Below are 19971 nucleotides of genomic sequence, written 5' to 3'. Positions count from 1 at the left end.
AACTCATACCACTCGCTCCAAAGATCCCGGGGCGACTCCTTCAAGCTTACGGTGGTTCAACTATATAAGGGCATTGAATCCCCTAGCACAAGGTACGCGCGATTACTTGCTTACTAGCTCTCTTATATTAAAGCTTTCAGCTCGTAACCAAGACCATATTACTAACTTAAGAATCGGAGCGATCTCGCCAGGTTAGCCACTCCGGGTTCTTTAGTCATTCTTCTTGTAGTTCGAACCAGTTCGCTACGCGACCAACCTCCAAGTAACCTTTCAGCTAGGAGCTCTCAGATCACATACCATCATATAATATAAATTATAATAATATATAATATATAATATTTTAATAAAATAAATAATTATTTTCAATTTTATTATACTATTTTATTTAATTATGTATATATAAATAATTGTATACATTAAAATTTATATAAAATTAAAATTTTAAGTTTTTTCTCATTTTTTTAAATAAATAGTTTTGACTCGATCTATAGCCTTGCCTGGCCCAAAGCTCGGCCCTCGGCCCCCGGCCCCCGGCCCGAATGGGCTGGTCCGTGGGCCGTGCCGGGCCAACCCCCAAAATAACCCAAGAGGCCAAGAGTGGGAGGCACGGCCCGTTGTACACCTGAGTCGAATAGCCAAATTAGGGCGCCGATGCATTCCTCCATTGGGGAATAAACTTATTGCCGCAACCAAACATGGGTGGCGGTAGCCTGGGCACTGGTGGGATAGGCCGATAGGGTATTGCAAACTTTCACAGGCAAAAACTCGCTCACCATCCTGCCGTCTTCGAGCCACACTCACGCTCTCGATTTGCAAATGGCGGAGAAGAAGAGAAAGGTGAGAGAAGAGAGCCAGAAGAAGACAGGGAGAGGCGAGAAGAAGAGAAAACAGCTACTCTCCAGAACACTAACCACTGGAAACCATAAGAAGAAGAAGAATATTATAAAGAAGAAAAGCAACCACAAGGGCGATCGTCGGAAGACCGGTCCTCGTCTCCCTAATGCGCTTCGTAAAGCTATCGATCTCTTAAACCCTAAACCCAGAGAAAGTGACGAAGAGATTGATTCAGACGCTGAGGTTCAGGTTAAAGATGTGTACGAGTACGAAGAGCGGATGCCGGAAGAGGAGTCAAAGAAGAACCGACGATTTGACCATGTCGATAACCTCGAGTACGAGCTTCCTGAAGAATTTGAGGTCTGTTGGGCTTTCGTGCTTTCTTCCTCTCTAATCCTTATTATTTTCATAATTTCATCTCGATTTTGTTGTTCGTCTGATAAGTTTTTTTTCCTGGATTGCAATTCCGAGATCTGAGTTTTGTTAGTTACTCTGATTTTCTTCCTTATTAGTGTAAAATGCGATTTCTTCTGTGGCATTTTCTTCGATTTTTTAATTTCCTCCACTCACATGACATGCAAGTTTATAGGAGATAAAAAGACAGAATACCATCCTGTCTTCTTAAATCAAACAAAGTCAGTTAAAGCTTAGGAGATGAAACTAAATAGGCAAAGAGCTGGCTATAATGCTTTTCAACCTAAAAGCGTAACGCATTTTTTTTTTGAAGAGGTAAAGTATGAATAACGACGAAGAAAATAAATTATGAACAAAAAGTCATTCACTTCCAAAATGTCCAGTCTCATTCAGTATCTATCAAGAAAAAAATTATAGTCTCGTGTAAGCAAGATCCAATTGATTTTAGGTTCCTTTATAATTAATAAAAGATCCATCAAGCTTAGCCTTAGAATGATAATAGATGTAAAGAAGGGAGAGGTAAGAGAGATGTTTCTGCTGGAGTCTTTCTAATTTCATTGAGAAAGTGAGATAGTCTCTTTTCGTTTACCCTCAGTGCTTTAGCTCATCCATTTTTCTTGCTATTTCATCGTCGGTAGCCAAGGAAAGGATGCAGTATTTCTTATCAATTCGATTACCCACGGGAAGGCAAAGTATATTTGCTATGGTGAGGTCTGCATTTTCATATGTTTCCTGAAAGCCCAAAACACACTGCCATCCTACTTGAGAAAACCCCACCTATCTTGGCCAGCTTGGGTTAGTGAGAAAGTTCACCAAACTGTTACTTGCTCTCAAGGATTTACATACCAACACGATACACCCAATACGGGGGGGTGTATCGTATCGGTATCGGCCTATGGCAGTATGGGATACGCTACAAACAAAAGCGTATCCCGTGAGTCGTATGTATTGTAGCGATACAGATGCATATCGGCCAATACACACCGATACAGGCCTCTACACATCAATACGTAGTGTTTCTCTATAAAAAAGTGTAGGTGTGGTGATTTGAACTCAGATCACCAAAGCGCGCCCAAAGCCTTGCACCTTAAATGCAATTCTAAGCCACTAAACTACGTTTATCCTTGTGATAATAAATTATAAAGTTTATTAACTTTTGTCTCTACATGCGATTTTAACAAAAAAGTACATGTTTATATTTAACAAGTCTAACTAAAATTTCAAAACGAATACAAAAAAAACTAAGATTTCAAAAGAATATTATTCAAAATTAGTATCTTATAAACTGATACAATAAATAATCTATCAAATCCATGATTATATAAAAAGTTGATTTTTAATATCAAGAAAATTATACAAATAAAATATTAAGAATAGAATAATAATTTTAATACATAAAATTTATAAATTTGCAAATGATATGCATATTAAATTTTTTTATATATTTTTATAAATTATTAATTAATACTTTAATTTATATTAGTAAGTAATAACAACATATTTATTATTTATAAAAAAGATAAATATTTTTTAAAAAATATTTAAGAATATAATATTAAATTGAATTTATCAAATCCATTCATCTACATCTATTTCAAAAAAATATTTTTCATATTAGAAAAATTATATAAATAAATTACTAATAAAGGAATAATTATTTTAGTAACTAAAAATTATATAAATAAATTTTGGTAATGTTAAAAATTTTAAAAAGTAAAATAAAAATAATTTATATAATAATTAAAATATAATAGGTGCATATGTTTAGTGCCTTGGACATTATAAATAAAACTAGTAAATGTGCACGTGCCTTGCACGTGACAATTTTAAATGATAACAACAACAGTAATTGTATATAATGTATATATATATATATATATTGGTGATTTATTGCCTTTCAACTTAAAGACTTGTATCAAATCTTCTTACTCTATAGCTTATATCTATATTTTCAATTTATTGTGTTAATTGAACCATTACTTGCCTAAAGACTGATTAGACAAATTGAATGGTTAATTGACCAGGATTTTAGGTTCATTTTCTACCAAATTGCTTATTTGTAAAAAAAGCATTAACTTGACCAACAACATGGTGACTTAGCTAATCATTCGATTTGTTTATTAGGGTGATGGAATAGACATTAATTTTCTGTTTTTTTTCGTAATTTTTTTATTCCATTTCCATCATTTAACAAACATGATAGTGGTTTCATTGCTAAGGAAGTTTTGAATTTTGTATTTCATTTTCTATTATTCATATATATTTTTTATTTATCATACTTAAAAATCGGTTTTGTTTCCAAGTTGATTTTGAATACATAAGTTTTTATACTATTAAAATTGTTATTCGCAAATTTAATTAGTGAAATTTTATGACGAGAAACAAAAAATATAATTAAACATATGATTTTATGAGAGATAATAAAAATTAACCTTAAATATGAGACTTAATGAGAGAGAATAGAATGAAATGAAAAATAGTATTCAATTTACAATTTATATCTTCATAATAGAGAGAGAGGGGTATTTTAAGTCAAGAAAAAAGTACGAAAGCCTTTAAAGATCTATTGCCACTTCTTATAGATTCTAAGTAATTTGTAATTCATCTACAAATCAACATGTAGATCCAAGTGTCTAGAGTAATTAAATGTGTCCAGCTAAATACTCCATGCAATTTCAATTACAACTCATTAAGTTTTGTAATTTATAGATGTCAATTTAGACACATTGTGCATTATAAAAAAACAGACATGTTGTGTAGTTATTTAAGAAGCATAATAGAATTCCATTTTTATACTCTTATATAATTCAACAAGAAATTAACAATGGAGGACTCAATTTGTTCTATTTTGATCTCATTTTTAATAATCAACCAAACACTTGATTTGTCCTCAAATTCAAATACAAAAGCATTGACACAAAGGAAAAAAATTACTTCTTATAGATTTTCTAGAAACTCTAGGGCTTTTTAGTGATTTCCCCAAAAATAAAAGTCATTAATTTGTAAAGCCTTTTCTAACTCGTCTTACAATTGCTCCCTTGCTTTCTCTTGGGCCATAAAAGAATTGACTTTGAATTTTATCAAAATTTTTGGGGATATATTCATTTGAACATCATTTGAAATAGATGAACTACATTTTTTTTTATTTTTCTTTTTTGTTCCATGGGGCTACATATCAGGGGTGTCCAATTCCCCAAACCTATAACCCCCAACCTAGGTGCTGGTGGGATTTGATCCAAGAGACCTTATTGACTGGCTAGTCGGCGCCTTGTAAATAGAAGAACTACATTCAAAAAATATTTGATAAGGATCACTCTTTCATCTTTAAAAACAATTTTCAATTTCCAACCCTAAATTTTCTTCTTAATTTTAATTTTGATGTTCAAAGCCTTCTTATCAATTATGCCTTGAATAATTGGGGCACCCATTTATTTTTCATTGTTTGTTGATAAGATGCTCATAATCCTAGAAATCAATTTTTAAACCCTTTGATTTTTTTTTGGGAAAAAAATTTGTCTTTTTGAAATGGATATTTTGGATGAGATATTCTCAAGCATCTTGAGATTGAGAAGAAACTACTTATAAACCAATGGAAAAGCTAACCCAAAAACCATAATCAAAATCGTGGAACCACACTCCAAATCCACATTTTAAAATCATTTAATAGTGACAATTGAACCTACTTTTAAAGATGATCAAATAACAATGATTTTGTTCAATATTAATTAAGAGAGAGAGTGAGAGATACATCTAGCTAAACACTTCATGAAATTCCAGTTATAATTCATTTTTAATTAAAAGATAGATAAATACATCCAGCTAAACACTTCATGAAATTTTAGTTACAATTCATTTAATTAAAACAATCAACAAAATATCAAATTTGTCCTCAACAAAGGGGCAATATTTGTCCAAGTAAAATTCCAGAAATTTTTAGGGACTATTCATACTTTTTAAAGTAGTATAGATTATATGATATCTATGCATCCTGATATATTAATTATAACATATTTCTTCATATATATCACTAAAGTATACATTTCCTATGTATTTATATTACTATTTGTGATTATTTTGATCTTAAATTTAATGATATTATTGTATTTATGGAATTTGTATGTATTTTCTTAGTGTATCCGTGCATTTTCATGTTTTTTGTCCGTATCCATGCGTTTCCAAAGAGTATCTGTATCCATGTCCGAGTTGTCTGATACGTTACCCGATACTGATACTAATCCTTGCTTGCCCTTTGCAGTGAACTTTATTGGATTACCAGGGATGGGATCTCTAACAGATGTGTTCTAAGGTCATGAGCAAAATCTCCATGGAATTCCTTTGAAGATATAGCACATGAGCTGAGGTGGGAGAGCCCCCAAATCCCAATTCCTGAACACATCAACAGAAGACCTCTTGTTCTTCAATATGCACCTAGTTCTTTCTTACAGTGTGACCTATTCATAACTATCCTTTCCCCAAGTCCAGAAGTCAGTACCTGTTGTTGTTGGGAACAAGGTTTAACATTTTGATACAGTCCTATACGCCGGTTAGGGCATATCAGACTGTATTGTGGCTCGCGTCCTTTTTTTAGACCCTGAAACACGCCCTGTAGGGGCATATCAGGAAGCCACCGATACGATACGTGTCAGCCGATATGTATTGAAATTTTGAACCTTGGTTGGGAATACTCTCTTAACTAGACCTGACCTTGGTTGTATAATTTTGGCTTTATTTCCTAATCAAGTACCAAAAGAGTTTCTATAACTTCAGCTAAACAAGTAGCAAAACCAAAAACAAATAGCTTAACTTGCAATACATAAATGTTATCATTTAAGTTGGCTCTCATGTTAAAATCAAACTTAACTGAATGTATACCTACCTAGGTTTTAAGATAACATTTGAGAAATGATATCCTGAAGCACAAAGGATTTAACTAGCTAACTAATCGGAGAAAGGTGGTAGCATTGTATTCAATGACTCTCTAGGAAAGATGGTAACATTGTATTCAGTCCCAGTTGGCTACGAGGATTCCTGAAATCTGAACTTCTGGCACTATTACAAGGGCTATACTAGCAAAGCAAATGTGGCTGCAACTGGTGGAGGTCGAAGGGGATTCAAAACTAGTCATTTCTTGGATGAATGACAACTCTCCAGGTGTATGGGGGTACATGCATATCTTAAGGGGAATCAACTGCCTAGCTAAGGAAATGGGTATTGTATTTAAATGAGTGAGGATGACTGCATATGGGATGGAAAATTCCTTAGCAAAGCAAGGGGTTTATAAGCAGCAACTTTTCTGGGCAGAGTAGTAATTGGTTTGTTTGAATTCTTCTGTATGTAATATTCATGACTTAAGTAACGTTAATAAAACTTTCCTTTACAGATCAAAGAAAAAGGAGAAAACAAATTAAGAAACTTACAATTTGAAGATTGCAGCTGTTGTGAAGGAAGCCTGATTTTTACTATTCCTATATTGTAAATAGTAAACTTAATAACTCGGATAGGTTGAATTTCTTCAGTTATTTTGCACTCTTTTAGGTCATTGAATTTCCATGGTGGGGTGACTTTGTTTTTCTTTGATAGGTAAAGGGTAGTTATTATTAAAAAGGAAAAATAAAACACAAAAAGAAGGCCGAAGAGATCCACTCCTCAAACATGGATAATGGATTAATCTCAAGCTCAACCAAATTGATGCATCATATGATACAAAAGTTACATTGTAGCCCAACCCACACTCTCTAGAACCACTATCCTCAAAAAAAATGTAACAGAAGTATAAATTTAATGCCCTCACCATGTCATTCCATTAATTTCAAGTATCAATTCTGTCCATTTTTTTGAACTCGTAAAACACCAGAACCCAATCCAATATAAAAGAACATATGTCACCATGATTTCTGCGGTTTGGTCTTCTTTAATTCTGGGATGCCACCAGAACTCCTATGTTTCAGATTCATAGTCATTTAAGTTCCAGCCACACAGGAATCATTTGTCTAGCCTGTCCTCTAGACAGAATGTTTCATAGGGCTGCAGCTAATCTGTTAATATGATATTTGTAGGCTATTGGACTAGGTCTAGGCCATTACCTTAGGGCCTCTGTAAGTGTATGGGCTGGGATAGGACTTGATACTTATGTAATTAATCTTGGGAGCAGCTGAATTGCAATGCCTAACCCCTGCCAGTAACATGTGTGGTTTTTTTATGTTAAAATAAGATTTTTTTATCAGCAACTGAAAGAATTTTATTAAAGCTTAAAAAGGAAGAGAAACAACACGAAGTTGTCAGGCATAAACCCTCTACAACAAAAAATCCCACCCTCCCTTAACATTGAGCCCAAAACAAATGATGTCTATTTACTCCTCACTTAGCTAGTTCATCCACCAACCCATTAGCCAACCTCCTAACCCATCTTACTTGAATTTGCATTTTGTCTTGACAGTATCTTGAATTGCCTGAATTCATATGTTAAAATAGGAATCCATATCCAACCATTTGTCTATGAAACCCCTTGCACCCAAATGTGCACACATTAATCCCATTAGTCTGGAATTGTGAGGCACTCAGATCCATAGGCCTTCAATAGAAAAATTGAAACCAAATGGGATGTTGTTGGTACTTTTATTTAGAACTTGATTTTTCTCATCTTTATAGTTGCATTAATAGTTGCTTTTGTAAGAAGATTTCCAAGTAGAGGTGGAATGGTATCTAAGCTCCTGTTTGGGAATGCTTGTTTTTAGGAACTTATTTTTGACCGGGACCACACCAATATGCACTTATGTTCATTTGGGAAAAAGGCCAAATAAATGCTTATTCCAGGAAATAAGCCTGTGTTGTTGGACATGGTTTTATTCAATAAGCACCCCCAAATAAATGCTTATCTCCCCTGTTATTGGACATGGCTTTATCCTTTTTTCTTTTTCTTTTTATAAAACTAATACAGAATATACACTTTATTTTTGAGTTTTCATGATTAATGAATGTAGAGTTATGCAACTTGATATTCTAATTTAATTATCAACCACACACTCACTCACTGTCATTTCACTGAATACTAAGGAGATAGGATTAACACACTCTGTCCTTCACTGCAATTGCTTATGTGGCAGTTGAGGTGTTTGTAGACCCTGAAGGGCTCCATGTATTTCTGGTTACATGTTCTGTTTGTTTAACAAGTTCAGGAAAATGAGGGCATTTGAGTGCTTTTATCAATTTAAAGAGCATTAAAAGATGGTCTGAATGCTAAAGCTAACTTTCAGAGTTTGTCAAACCAACGGGAAAAGTGGTCATGTGTGAAACTTTTGGGGTGGACATAACCGCTAAGCTGCCAATAGATCGGGTAGAATTGGAAATACCTAAATTTAAATTTGTTAATATTCAAATGAAATCTAAGGCTACACTTATAGTTTTGCTCTCGAGCTTCAGGCTGTAGAAAACAAGGTTCATCCCAAAAGTGTTTTGATTGTTTGATAAGAATCACTTTGAAGACACAAGGGTCTTTGATCTTAAAACCTCTACTGAAGCTGAAGTTATCAATTTGGCTTTAGGTTGTGTTAGAAGTTGGTTGTCTATATATACTGAATTTAAAGAGGTTATTTCTGATTGTAATTTTTTGAGGATGACCCTTTTTTTTGAGGTCCTTCTGTTTTGGTGTGTACAGCTTCTCATTGTACAAAGGACCTTTTACATCAATACAATTATACTTTACCTTTGCTCAAGAAAGACACAAAAGTACAACACTTTTAAGCCCCAAAGCACAGAGCCTAAATTGGGTTTTGTGCTTTTAGGCTTTAAAAGCACAAATCTTGATGCTTTTCCAAACACAAATATATTCATTAGATTTAAGTCAGACCTAGATTATATTCAAATATTAAATACCATTGATAAATTATATAATTATATATTATTAACAAAAATAAATTAAAAATGAGTTTGATATAGTATATCATGAGCAGTGATTTAAAAGGCGTGCCTAGGTGCACAGGTGAGGCGCATTTTAGGGTAAGCGCCTTGCCCATGTCCTAGGCACAGCCCTTTGCACATGCCTGGTGCACCTAGGTGTGTGCCTGATGCGCATTGTGCCTCAGCCCAGGCATGTGCCTTTTGAAAATTTGACGCTTTTTTGCCTTTTTTTAGGCTAGCGGCTGGGACTCCACTTCCGAACTCCCATGCCGCGCCCCTCAAAGTTAGCCCAAAAAGTCCATGTTAGGGTCTTAAATTCTTAGTTCACTCGCTCACTGAAGCTCCAAGAACCCCTTATTTGGTAATGTTGTTCATTCATTCATCCTAATAAAAGATCTTCTTAAAAAGCAATTAAATTAAAAAAAATCAATATTTTTTATGTGCGAACTAAGAATTTGAAACCCTAACATGGGCTTGTTTGGGCTTGCCTCGAGGGGCGTGGCACAAAGGCAGCTCGTAGAATCAAGAATGTAATATGTTTTGCATCACATTAGCTACTTGAAGTAATGTAATTGAGAAAAAAAGAGATTGTGGGTTTTACATGCTTGATTTTATTTTTAAATTCTCATTTGAATATGGTTTACATGTTATGTTTCCGTATTTTAATTTTAGATAATAGGTTTTTTAAAACATCTATTTTAAAACTTAAGTTTATATTTTTTTATTAATATTATGTTTTTTTGGCATTTTTTTATTTGTCTGACTTTTTTTAGCATTTTTTTTTAATTTTTGTGCCTTGCTTAAAAAAGGCACACACCTCACCTTGTGCCTTGGGGGCAAATTGACCCCTACGCCTTTTTTGCGCCTTGCGCTTTTAAAACACTAATCATGTGTTAAATGACTAGAAAGTAACTTTCATGAGATGAACCTACAATTCTTTAGCAAGTGTAGAACATTCAAACCAACTTTACTAAAAGATACCACTATTTTCAAACCACCACTGACCCAGCCAGTTGGACCAGTGAAAGGCAACAATCTTGTTTCAGGTCAACCTCTAAGCAACTATTTACAAAAGAAAATTGACTCAGTCAACAAACTGTCAACCTGGATGGTTGAACCCTTGATCCATCTAACCCATCCAATGGGTTATTGTTTTTCCTATTTTTAAAATTTTTATGGAATTTTTGTGACAGTGACATCATTGACCCATATGGTTGAATAACCGGCTTACCTGGAGGGAAGCAGGTCAATCTATGGGCCAGGTTTTACTACACTGATAGATAAATAATAATTTTATGTAGATATAAGACTATAAGTATAAATTAAATGTTCAAATATGAACGGATTTTGGATCGCTTTAATAACATTTGACGTGAATTAGGCTTTAGAGAAACAGATACCATTTTGCAGCCCTATAAAAACATTCCTCTGGTATGATATTAACTTAAAGTGAAACTAGTTTTATTAAAACTCTTTCGCAATGAATTAAATATACATTATTTTCCTTTTAATCTGAATGGAATTAAAAGATAAAATTGATATTTATTTATCTATATATCTCCCCATATATATATAGCAACTGTCTTTGTCAAGTAATATTGTGTTGCGCTCACTTGTTCACATATATTTTGACTCATGTAGGATGAGGATTTACCTTCAGAGGATGATGATGATGATGACAATGTTAAGAGGAATGACAGAGGGGATGGTTCAAACCAAGTAGAAGATGAGGAAGAAAATGAAAATGATGATAGACACTCAAGGATGGTGCAAGCTATCATTGGTATGCAAGGCAAGGCTGTTGAAGGTAAAAAGGAATTCCACAAAAACTGCACCAACATGACAAATTTTCTTTTGACGAAAATGTAGATGTGTTTCTTACAAATCATTTTTTTCAGAACCGGAGGCAGACCCTAGCAGGGTTGTCTTTGATGGTGATGGTCACATTAGTATTCAGGATCTTTTGGAACCTCTCCATGGGAAGCCTGGCTATAGCAAGCTCCGGAAGAGAGTGCAGCAATTAGAGAAAAAGTCCATGCCTCTTCAGGCTCCCCTTCCAAAGGTAGATCGGGAGAAGTTAGACAGGAAAGCAGCTTATGAACAATCAAAGAAGGAGATTACTAAGTGGGAGCCATTAGTCAAAAGGAACAGGGAGGCACCTACTATATATTTTGATGAGGATGTAAATTTGGGATTCTCCACTGTAGGGGCAATTGCTTCTGAGTTTGAACCGAGGACCGATTTTGAGAAGAAAATTGCTTCAGTAATGCGTGATGCACAGGTGGTGGAAGCACATAACCAGGATGGTTCAAGGCTTCTTGAACTCAACAAGGTATGTAGATCCTAAAATTTTATTGTTTTGTGAGCCTCGGAACTAGAGCATTTGGTGTGTTTTTGCCTTGCAGTTTTCAGATGGATATTCTGCAGTACCTTCTCTATTTTGAGAAAAGTTGGAAAGAAATGCTCAAGTAACTGATGATCTAATAAGCTACATTTGGTTGCATGTAAAGGAAAACAAATGATTTTGCAGGAAGATTATATTCAATACAACAAATCATCATCCGGACTTGAGGGAAATCAGAAGGAATTTCATTTTCCAATAACTGCTATGGGCTACTCATTTTTTAGCTAGGAAATCATTTGTTTTCAACTAGCCATTTACATGCAATCAAACCATTCCACTAAATTTTTAGTTTTCTTTTATTTTGGACCTCTATTGAATGAAGGGGTTTATTTATTTTTTCATTATTTAGTACCTTATGATGTTTACTGTTTTTGGTTGCCAATATTTGGCAGATTTCCATTGAAGATGTGAAAGATAGGCAAAATCGTCTGGCAAAAATGCGTAGCCTTCTTTTTCGTCATGAAATGAAGGCAAAACACATAAAAAAGATCAAGTCCAAGACATACCATCGCTTGTTGAAGAAAGACAAAATGAAAGCAGCATCTACTGAAAGACAAAAGGATCCTGAAGCTGCTAAAGAATATGCAATGAAGCAAGAATTCAAGAGGGCTGAGGTGATTGCTAACCTCATTTTATGCTTACCATTTTAAACTTTCTGTTGGTGCTTCATACTCCATACTAGAAGTGCAAATTGTCCATTGATAAATTTATTTATTTATTTTTTATCTTATCATCCAAGCCTTATCCGAACTATATGGGGTTGGAAACATGAGTCTTGGTTTGCCATTCTGGTCTGTTTAATGTCATATCCATTGTTAAATTATGGCCACTTAAATCATTTCTAACTACTTCGATACATTTCCTTTTTGGTCTACCCCTAGCCTTTCTAGCTCCTTCAACTTGCAATAGATCAATTCTTCTTACAAGTGCTGTTGGTGATCTTCTATTTACATGGCCAACCATTTTAGTCTTCGTTCTCTCATTTTATCACCTATTGGAGCTATTCCTAGGTTCTTTCAAATGACTTCAATTTTGACCCTATTCCTTCCTAGTTTTTCCACTCATCCATCTCAACATATTCATTTCTACAATGCTTTTTTTAGGACATGTAGTTTGTTGACTATCCAACATTCTGCTCCATGCAACATAGCCGGCTTTACTACTGTTTTATAAAATTTTCCCTTCATTCTAAGACTCCAAATGCACCCCTCCATTTTGCTCATCGCGCTCTAATTCCATGGGCAACATCATCCTCAATCTCTCCCTTGTTATAAATTATTGAACCAATGTACCAAAAAATGTTATATTTCATTATCTCTTGATCTCCAATCGTTAGTGTATCCTCATTTGTGCTATTATTATTATTAAAATTACATATCATATTTGCAGTTTTAGTCGTCCTTATTTTAAAATCATTTGTTTCTAGGGTAGTTTGTCCATAGGCTTAATTTGCATTTAATTTTTCATTAGTTTCATCAATTAAAACAATGCCATCAACAAAAAATATGCACCATGGACCTCCTGAATATTTTTAGTCAATTCATTTATGATCAATGCAAATAAATAAGGGATAACTGTTGAACCTTAGTCAATTATTTTATGTCTCTCATAGTTGTTCTATCATTGGTTACTGCACCCTCATGTGTATCCTTAATTAGATCTATATACATATTAGGGACTCCTTTCTTTTCTAGGACCTGCCATATTATCTTTGGGCACTCTATCGTATACTTTCTCTAGATCAATGAACACCATATTGGAGATCTCTCTTCTTCTCTCTAAACTTTTCTATCAATCATTTCATGGTTGATCTCCTTGGCATAAACCCAAATTGGTTCTCCAATATACTTGTTTCATTATGTCACATTCACTCAATTATTCTCTCCAAAAGTTTCATACTTTGTTCTTAAATATGGGCACCATACGTCTCTTCATTCATTTGGCATCTTCTTTTTTTCATTATTTAATTAAATAGCTTAATTAGCCATAACAAGTCTACCTCTCCCATACCTTTCCACACCTCTATTGGAATTCGATTTGGTCCTAACACATTCCCTTCATCTTATTTAGCGTCTCTTTCACTTCAACAATTTTAATTTTACACAGGTACACGTTAGTAATCTCTCTGCTGCTAGTGCCCTCTATGTGTTGTTCATTTAATAGTTCTTCAAACTAGTTTTTCATCTTTCCTTGATTTTCTCTGCTTTTACCAAAACTTTTTGATCTTCCACTTTAATACACCTAACATGATTTAAAACTTTGCCTTTCCTCATCTTTGCTAGTTTATAAATTCCTTTTTCTCCCTCTTTAGTTGGTGCTTAGTTTATGATAGAACTCGCTGTATGCTTTTAATTAACTTGCTTTCTTTTTAACTTCCTTTCTTTTGGTTTTATATTTTTCCAAGTTTTCTCCATTTTTGGATTTTTTCCAATATTTATAACAACTTATTAGTGCATTTGTGTTTCCCATATCTTTACATTGATTCAGGAACGTATGAGATTGAAGCATAAAAACAGCTCCAAGTGGGCAAAACGTATCTTAAAACGTGGTCTTAATGCCCAAGATGAAGGAACTCGAGCTGCCATTTCCGAACAGCTTCATCAACATACACTTCTGACGAGGAAGATGAACTCAATGAAAGATAGTAGTAGCAGTGATGACAGTAGTGATGAGGATGAAGATGACGATGAAGACGATATGCCTGGCACAGAGCAGGATGAGGCATCCAAGTTGCTAACAAAGGCAAAAGAGAAGACACTCAAAGTTATAGAAAAGGAGGATGAAATGCCTCAATCAGGTGTTCTTTCCTTGCCATTCATGGTGAGTATGCATCCTAATTTCAGCTGTTTATCTGAATTTTGCATCATGTTAATTCATATTTCTGTCTTCCTCTCATATTCTGGTTTCCTTCGGCTAGGGTTGGATCTGTCCTGGATATAACTATTTGTAGACTTGGATTTTTAGCTGTCGGATTGTCAATCTGTTTCTGTTGGTATGTTTATGTCTTGTTCACTTTGCTCGATTTGATCATGCCTAGGTCCGTGGACTAAAAAAGAGAAAGGAGGCAGCTTGTGAGGAGGCTAAGCTTGTTCTTCAAGAGTATGATTCATCATTGAAGCAGCTTGAGGACACAGATGAGCTGTCAAGTCCTAAAGTAGATACTTCATGTGGTAGACGAGTATTTGGGATGGCTAAGAAGAATTCTCAAGAATCAACTAATAAAAAGAAATCGGATAATATTGTCAATAACAGTGATAGTGAAGATAACTTGGAGCCGAAAGAAAATGTTGATGTGGAGCATGACAGAGTTAGAGCTTTGCATAATGATGCTCATATCGATTGTGATGTACTTTGTCAAGAGTCTGGTCTTGATCCTGATAATGTGTTTAAGGTAAAAAGGTTTCTGAGTGATTTCTGTCTTTGGTTTATCTTTCTCTGACGGATGTGTAATTTTTGTATTATACTTTTTGTATTGTAGAGTTTTGATGATATTGTAAGAGATCCTGGACCAAAGACAACATATGAAGTTTCTATTTTTGCTCCAGATTCCTCTAAAAAGGTTGGTTTTGTCCTCGTCATCTCTTGTAGGCAAGTCACATATTGTTATTCTTACGTTGTTAAATAATGAGCAGATGAAAAGGGAAAAAGAGGTGAATGGCAATGGCAGGAAGCCCCCAAGTGCAGTAGCCCCTTCTTTGCGTTCTCAGAACGTAGAGGTCTGATACTCTTCTGCCTATTAGTTCGCTTCTCTTTTGTGATTTGCAACTGCCTTTCTAACCTATTCTTCTTTTAGGCCTATCTGATCTCTGTATCTTTTTTTTATATTTTTAGGAAGTTGACAGGGATACTGACACAGAGAGTGGAGAAGAGATGGTAGATGGGATTCTGTCTTCTGGCACAAAGGCAAGCTACGAACTTCCATCTCAGGCAGACCTTATACACCGTGCCTTTGCTGGCGATGATGTTGAGGAGGAGTTTGAGAAAGATAAATTGGAAATTCTGAATGAGGAGGTTCCTGAACCTGAAAAACCAGTTTTACTTCCAGGATGGGGTCAGTGGACTCATATCCAGCAGAAGAAAGGTTTGCCTTCTTGGATGCTGGAGGAGCATGAAAATGCAAAAAAGAAGAGAGGGGATGCTCTTAAGAGGAGGAAAGATGCTCACCTTAAACATGTAATCATCTCTGAGAAGATTGACAAGAAGGTAAGTGCTATTATTTTGAGGGTTTAGAAAGCATTCTTGAAACTCCTTTCTTCCTCTAAGTTGAAGACTTGTTCTGATCATACTGCTCCCCTTCAGCTGCTGCTTTTTTTAATCTGAGCGGTCTTTTTTTAATATTTTTTAAATAAGGCTTGAATATTTTTTTTTTATCTTCTATAAATTGGTAAGATCGGGCTGTCAAGCATGAGGATGTGGGCTTGAGTCTGAGCAGTTGTCACTTTGTGCGACCATATCCAGTCCACCCCTGATAGGTGGGGCCAACATCGGGTAATGGCCTTTTATATCTTATATAATTGGTGGTACTGTCGGGTATGAAGAGTTTGTGGCGTTATGCTTGTTGAGCCCGGATCTCCTACAAGCAAAATTCTGTGCATGCGGCATCTAGCCACATATTGGGAATATCTTCCATGTATTTTAAATTCATAGGGAGATGTTATCAATGTGCAGTTGGATGCGCTCATGCTTGCAGTGTGTACAGAGTTTTTGCATACAGGAGAGCCCATTGCATGCTTGCTTCCCAGAAAGGAGACTCTGTATATGGAAAATGAACTAAAGCTCTGGAACCAGACTGGTTCAGCAGAAAATTAGTGAAATGTCTAGAATTAATTCTACCTTTTTTTATGAAGCCAGAATTAATTCTACCTTTTTTTATGAAGCCAGAATTAATTCTACTGACAAAGTAGAATTAGTGCTTGTCCGACAGGCATATTATTTGTTTTGTGAACCCTACATGACCAGGAGAACAAAGCATCCTGACCCTAAGATTTCCCTAGTGAAAACCAACTTGTTTAACCCAAAATGACTTGTTTTCCTGCTATTAATTATTTTCCTCCTTGTATTATAGTTTACTAGTGTAAAGGATTATTAAACTCTTGTGCTATGGCAGGCGGCGAAGTTGCATACCAAGACATTGCCGTACCCATATACGTCCAAAGAAGTTTTCGAACAGAGTATCAGGATGCCTATTGGACCTGAGTTCAATCCGGCAACATCAGTTGGTGCACTTAACCGGCCAGAGGTAAGTGAAATGACAATTGGAAAGCAGGAGCAACTAGTTTTTCATGGAGAGCTTATTTTTTCCTTTTCATTTCGTGACCATACTTTGAGACATTGAAAGATAGAGCCACCAGACTTAACCCTTTTTTGGTACTCATAATCTTAGGGCTACACAACGGGGTAGCCCATCCCCATACCCTTAATCCCCCAACCTTGGTGGCAGTGGGATTTGATCCCGATTTTCTGTTACAAACATCCAGAAATCCCACCAATTGAGCCACCATCAGATCAGTTGGTAACAGAGAAACCAATTGGAACCAGCGAAGAGGAATGCTAATCTGATATAATGACCTTTTAATCACGAGATTTTTAGGGTGGATGTTTTTTAATCGTTTCTCACGGTGATTGACTTTGATTCAGGTGGTGAAGAAATCTGGTATCATCATAAAACCAATCAAGTTTGAGGAGGTAAACCCTTACGATAAAGTGGAGGAGCAAAAGCACAGTGGGCTCAAACAGAGGACAAAGAATAAAGGTTCCAGGGGCAAAACCATTAACAAGAAAAATAGAGAAGAAAGTTAACTAATATTGATTCTAGTGTGAGATTTTGTTGCCCTTGGGTTTTTGTTTGTGATATCACATCTTTTTATAAAGAGGAAGAGAGAAGAGAGAGATGACCTTAAGAAAAAAAAGCCAACCATATGAATCTCATCTGTATAATCTATGAAATACGTTTAAGAAGTTATTACGAGAAAGAAATGAAGGTGATGGTTGGGGAAATGGAGGGAGGAGAAAAAAATCATCATTAGTCAAAATTATAAAATTCATCTGCTAATAAATCATTATTTATTTCCATTGTCTTGATAATGAGTACATGAGGATTCTTGATACTCTTCTGTGTGCTTGAATGTTAGGATGAAAGTATGAAAAGTAGAACTTTGTGAGTTTGTGTTTGTTTTGAGCTGTTTTATACACGAAGTACAAAGAAGCCAACGAGGTTCAAAGTATCAACACTTATTGTCCGATATGTATTGTTTCGGGACCCCTCCGATATACCCTTACAATGGGTGTATCGGGGTCTGACCGGTTCAGGGGTGGAGTTCTAAACCGCCCCCCTTAACCAGTTCTAAAAAAAAAGTAACAAAAAAGCAGTATCGATTCACCTGATACGCCCCTATTGGTCGCCCCTATTGGTGTATCAAGCGTATTGATATTTTGAACCTTTGATGACAATATCACATGAAATTTGACACGTCAAATATATGATATCACTTGTGCATACAATCTTATATCCCAAATGTCACGTTTTTTTTGGGAAATACATTTTACCAAAAAAAAAGCAGAACACGGGTAAAAATTTTTGAAAGTATGATTTCCATAACAAAAGTACCATTTAGCAAATCATTTGAACTTGGTGATAGTTTCCAGCGGCAAGCAGATGTAGGGTCGAGAGGTTTATTGAAGGGTGGTCACATGTATGAAAGCACAATTTTGTCAAAAGCAAAATGTCCTAAAGTACTTTATGAAAATCTATCCAAAGAGGGCTTTTTTATACTTTCATAATTTCAAAAGTATGAAAAAAACACTTGAGCATACAAAATAATTTTGTTTTTTGTTAAAATTTTTGTTGCTTTCATGCGTTTCATGCTAAGTGTGGGTCCCGTCATTAAATGCTCCAAGCCTCCAACTATTTTATGATCCAATAACTTAACTTTGGTTAAAAAGTTGATTATCAAAAGAATACAAAATTGTATCCAAAAAATATGTACAGTAATAATTTCTTTTTAGAGTACAAAAATGTTGAAAAATACATTTTTAATCTGATAATCATTATTTCTTTTACATGTCGAACAAATGCTCATAAGTGCAAACTGCAGTACATAAATACCCCAGTTTGATGTTTGTATTACAAACAAATGGAGTCTTAGTGTTTAATCTTTGCCTTTTGGTTCAATTTTTTTGTTTGTATTACAAACAAATGGAGCCTTGGTGTTTAGTCTTTGCATTATGGTTGAATGTTGGAGATCCACTTTCAGTTGCAAGCATGGTGCCAATAATCTCTTTGTAATTTGTTCATCCATATTTATTATATATCAAAAAAGTTTCTGTTGACATGATGAGCAAAAGCAATTGGTACTGAGACTGAGACAGGATCTCTTGAAAGCAAAAACTTATTGCAAAAATATAAGCATCCTGATGTAAAATGGGAGCATCTCCCCATGGATTTAAGATACATGTACGAATGAGTGTTATTATTCCCAAATGCATGGCTAGATGTTATGCTATTAGGGGTTGGTACTCATTTTCTATCATTATGTATTTTAGGTTTGGGATTCGAGAAAATACATAAGACTCTGCTCTTTACCAAAGTTTCTTTCATGATAGCAAGGCTGTTATTTCTTTGACCGCTAAGTTAGTTTCTAATTAATAATTGCATCACCCAATCGATTTGTGATTTTCTGTTGAATTCTTCCTTCCAAATTCCAATGTTGAGTTTCCTGCTAAATCTGTTAATTTTTTGCCAAAGTCTAGGCATAAAGTTATTGCCCGTTTTTATATCTATTAAAAAAATAATGACCCTTTGGGAGGCACACATGGATATAGATAGTTTATAAGTTATCTTTGATAAAAAAAAAATCGGTGAATTTAAATAAGATTTTTAAAACTGGACCGGACAGGGAACCGTTCTGGGGTCGGATTCTCAGGTTAAACGGTTTGACTATCTAATCCAAATGGACAGCTCGTTCTAACAAAAAAATTAAAAAACCCCAAAACGACCAAAAACTATTCCCGGGTCAAACAATTTGACAATTTGATTGCCTGGGTTAGCAGTTTATTGACCAAATCAATAGTTTTTAGTAAAAGTGGTTTTGGAGTAAAACAGAACTGCTTCCCAGTGACCATCCAATCCAGTCTGGTTTTGAAAACATTGAGTCTAAATGTATTGTCGGGTTGTTGTATGTCTGCTTTAGTCTCTTTGAATAGCTTAACTAGAAGAGTCCGGATCTACTGACGACAACACATTGTTGGCCATACACATCCAGCTATACATTGTGAATATCAGTGTTTTAAAGTATAACTAGTATTCCTGTTGTGCGATAGGATGCACGTGTGTCAAAAGCGACTCCTTCACCGCGCCATCAAGCACCTTCCACCGTGCCATCAAAGTGCCTACAACGTTCCTTCATGGTGTCATCATGTGTGCC

At 35.1% G+C, this 19971-nt stretch overlaps 1 protein-coding gene across 1 annotated transcript; it reads left to right on the top strand.

The window, feature by feature from the left end:
• Nucleotides 1–608: 608 nt before the first annotated feature.
• LOC148867548 (U3 ribonucleoprotein (Utp) family protein) lies at nucleotides 609–17620 on the top strand. The gene is made up of 11 exons (XM_088977842.1): nucleotides 609–1194; nucleotides 10786–10951; nucleotides 11043–11476; nucleotides 11941–12162; nucleotides 14036–14368; nucleotides 14586–14939; nucleotides 15027–15107; nucleotides 15181–15264; nucleotides 15380–15751; nucleotides 16656–16787; nucleotides 17186–17620. Exons 1-11 carry the CDS (start codon nucleotides 817–819, stop codon nucleotides 17345–17347), a joined length of 2718 nt encoding a protein of 905 aa, XP_088833968.1. The 5' UTR covers nucleotides 609–816; the 3' UTR covers nucleotides 17348–17620.
• Nucleotides 17621–19971: the final 2351 nt, after the last annotated feature.

The sequence above is a fragment of the Nelumbo lutea genome, chromosome 3 (genome assembly GCF_056320005.1).
Source record: "Nelumbo lutea isolate HS-2025 chromosome 3, American lotus-T2T, whole genome shotgun sequence".
NCBI lineage: Eukaryota > Viridiplantae > Streptophyta > Magnoliopsida > Proteales > Nelumbonaceae > Nelumbo > Nelumbo lutea.
Note: the sequence above shows the minus strand (reverse complement) of the source record. Positions and strands in the feature narration are given on the sequence as shown.

What these genes read in the sequence shown, in the direction of transcription:
- LOC148867548 (XM_088977842.1), top strand. Translation starts at nt 817, where the DNA reads ATGGCGGAGAAGAAGAGAAAGGTGAGAGAAGAGAGCCAGAAGAAGACA. An exon ending in GGCTTCTTGAACTCAACAAG is followed by an intron (nt 11,477 to 11,940) that starts GTATGTAGATCC and finishes AATATTTGGCAG; the next exon opens with ATTTCCATTGAAGATGTGAA. An exon ending in AAGAATTCAAGAGGGCTGAG is followed by an intron (nt 12,163 to 14,035) that starts GTGATTGCTAAC and finishes ACATTGATTCAG; the next exon opens with GAACGTATGAGATTGAAGCA.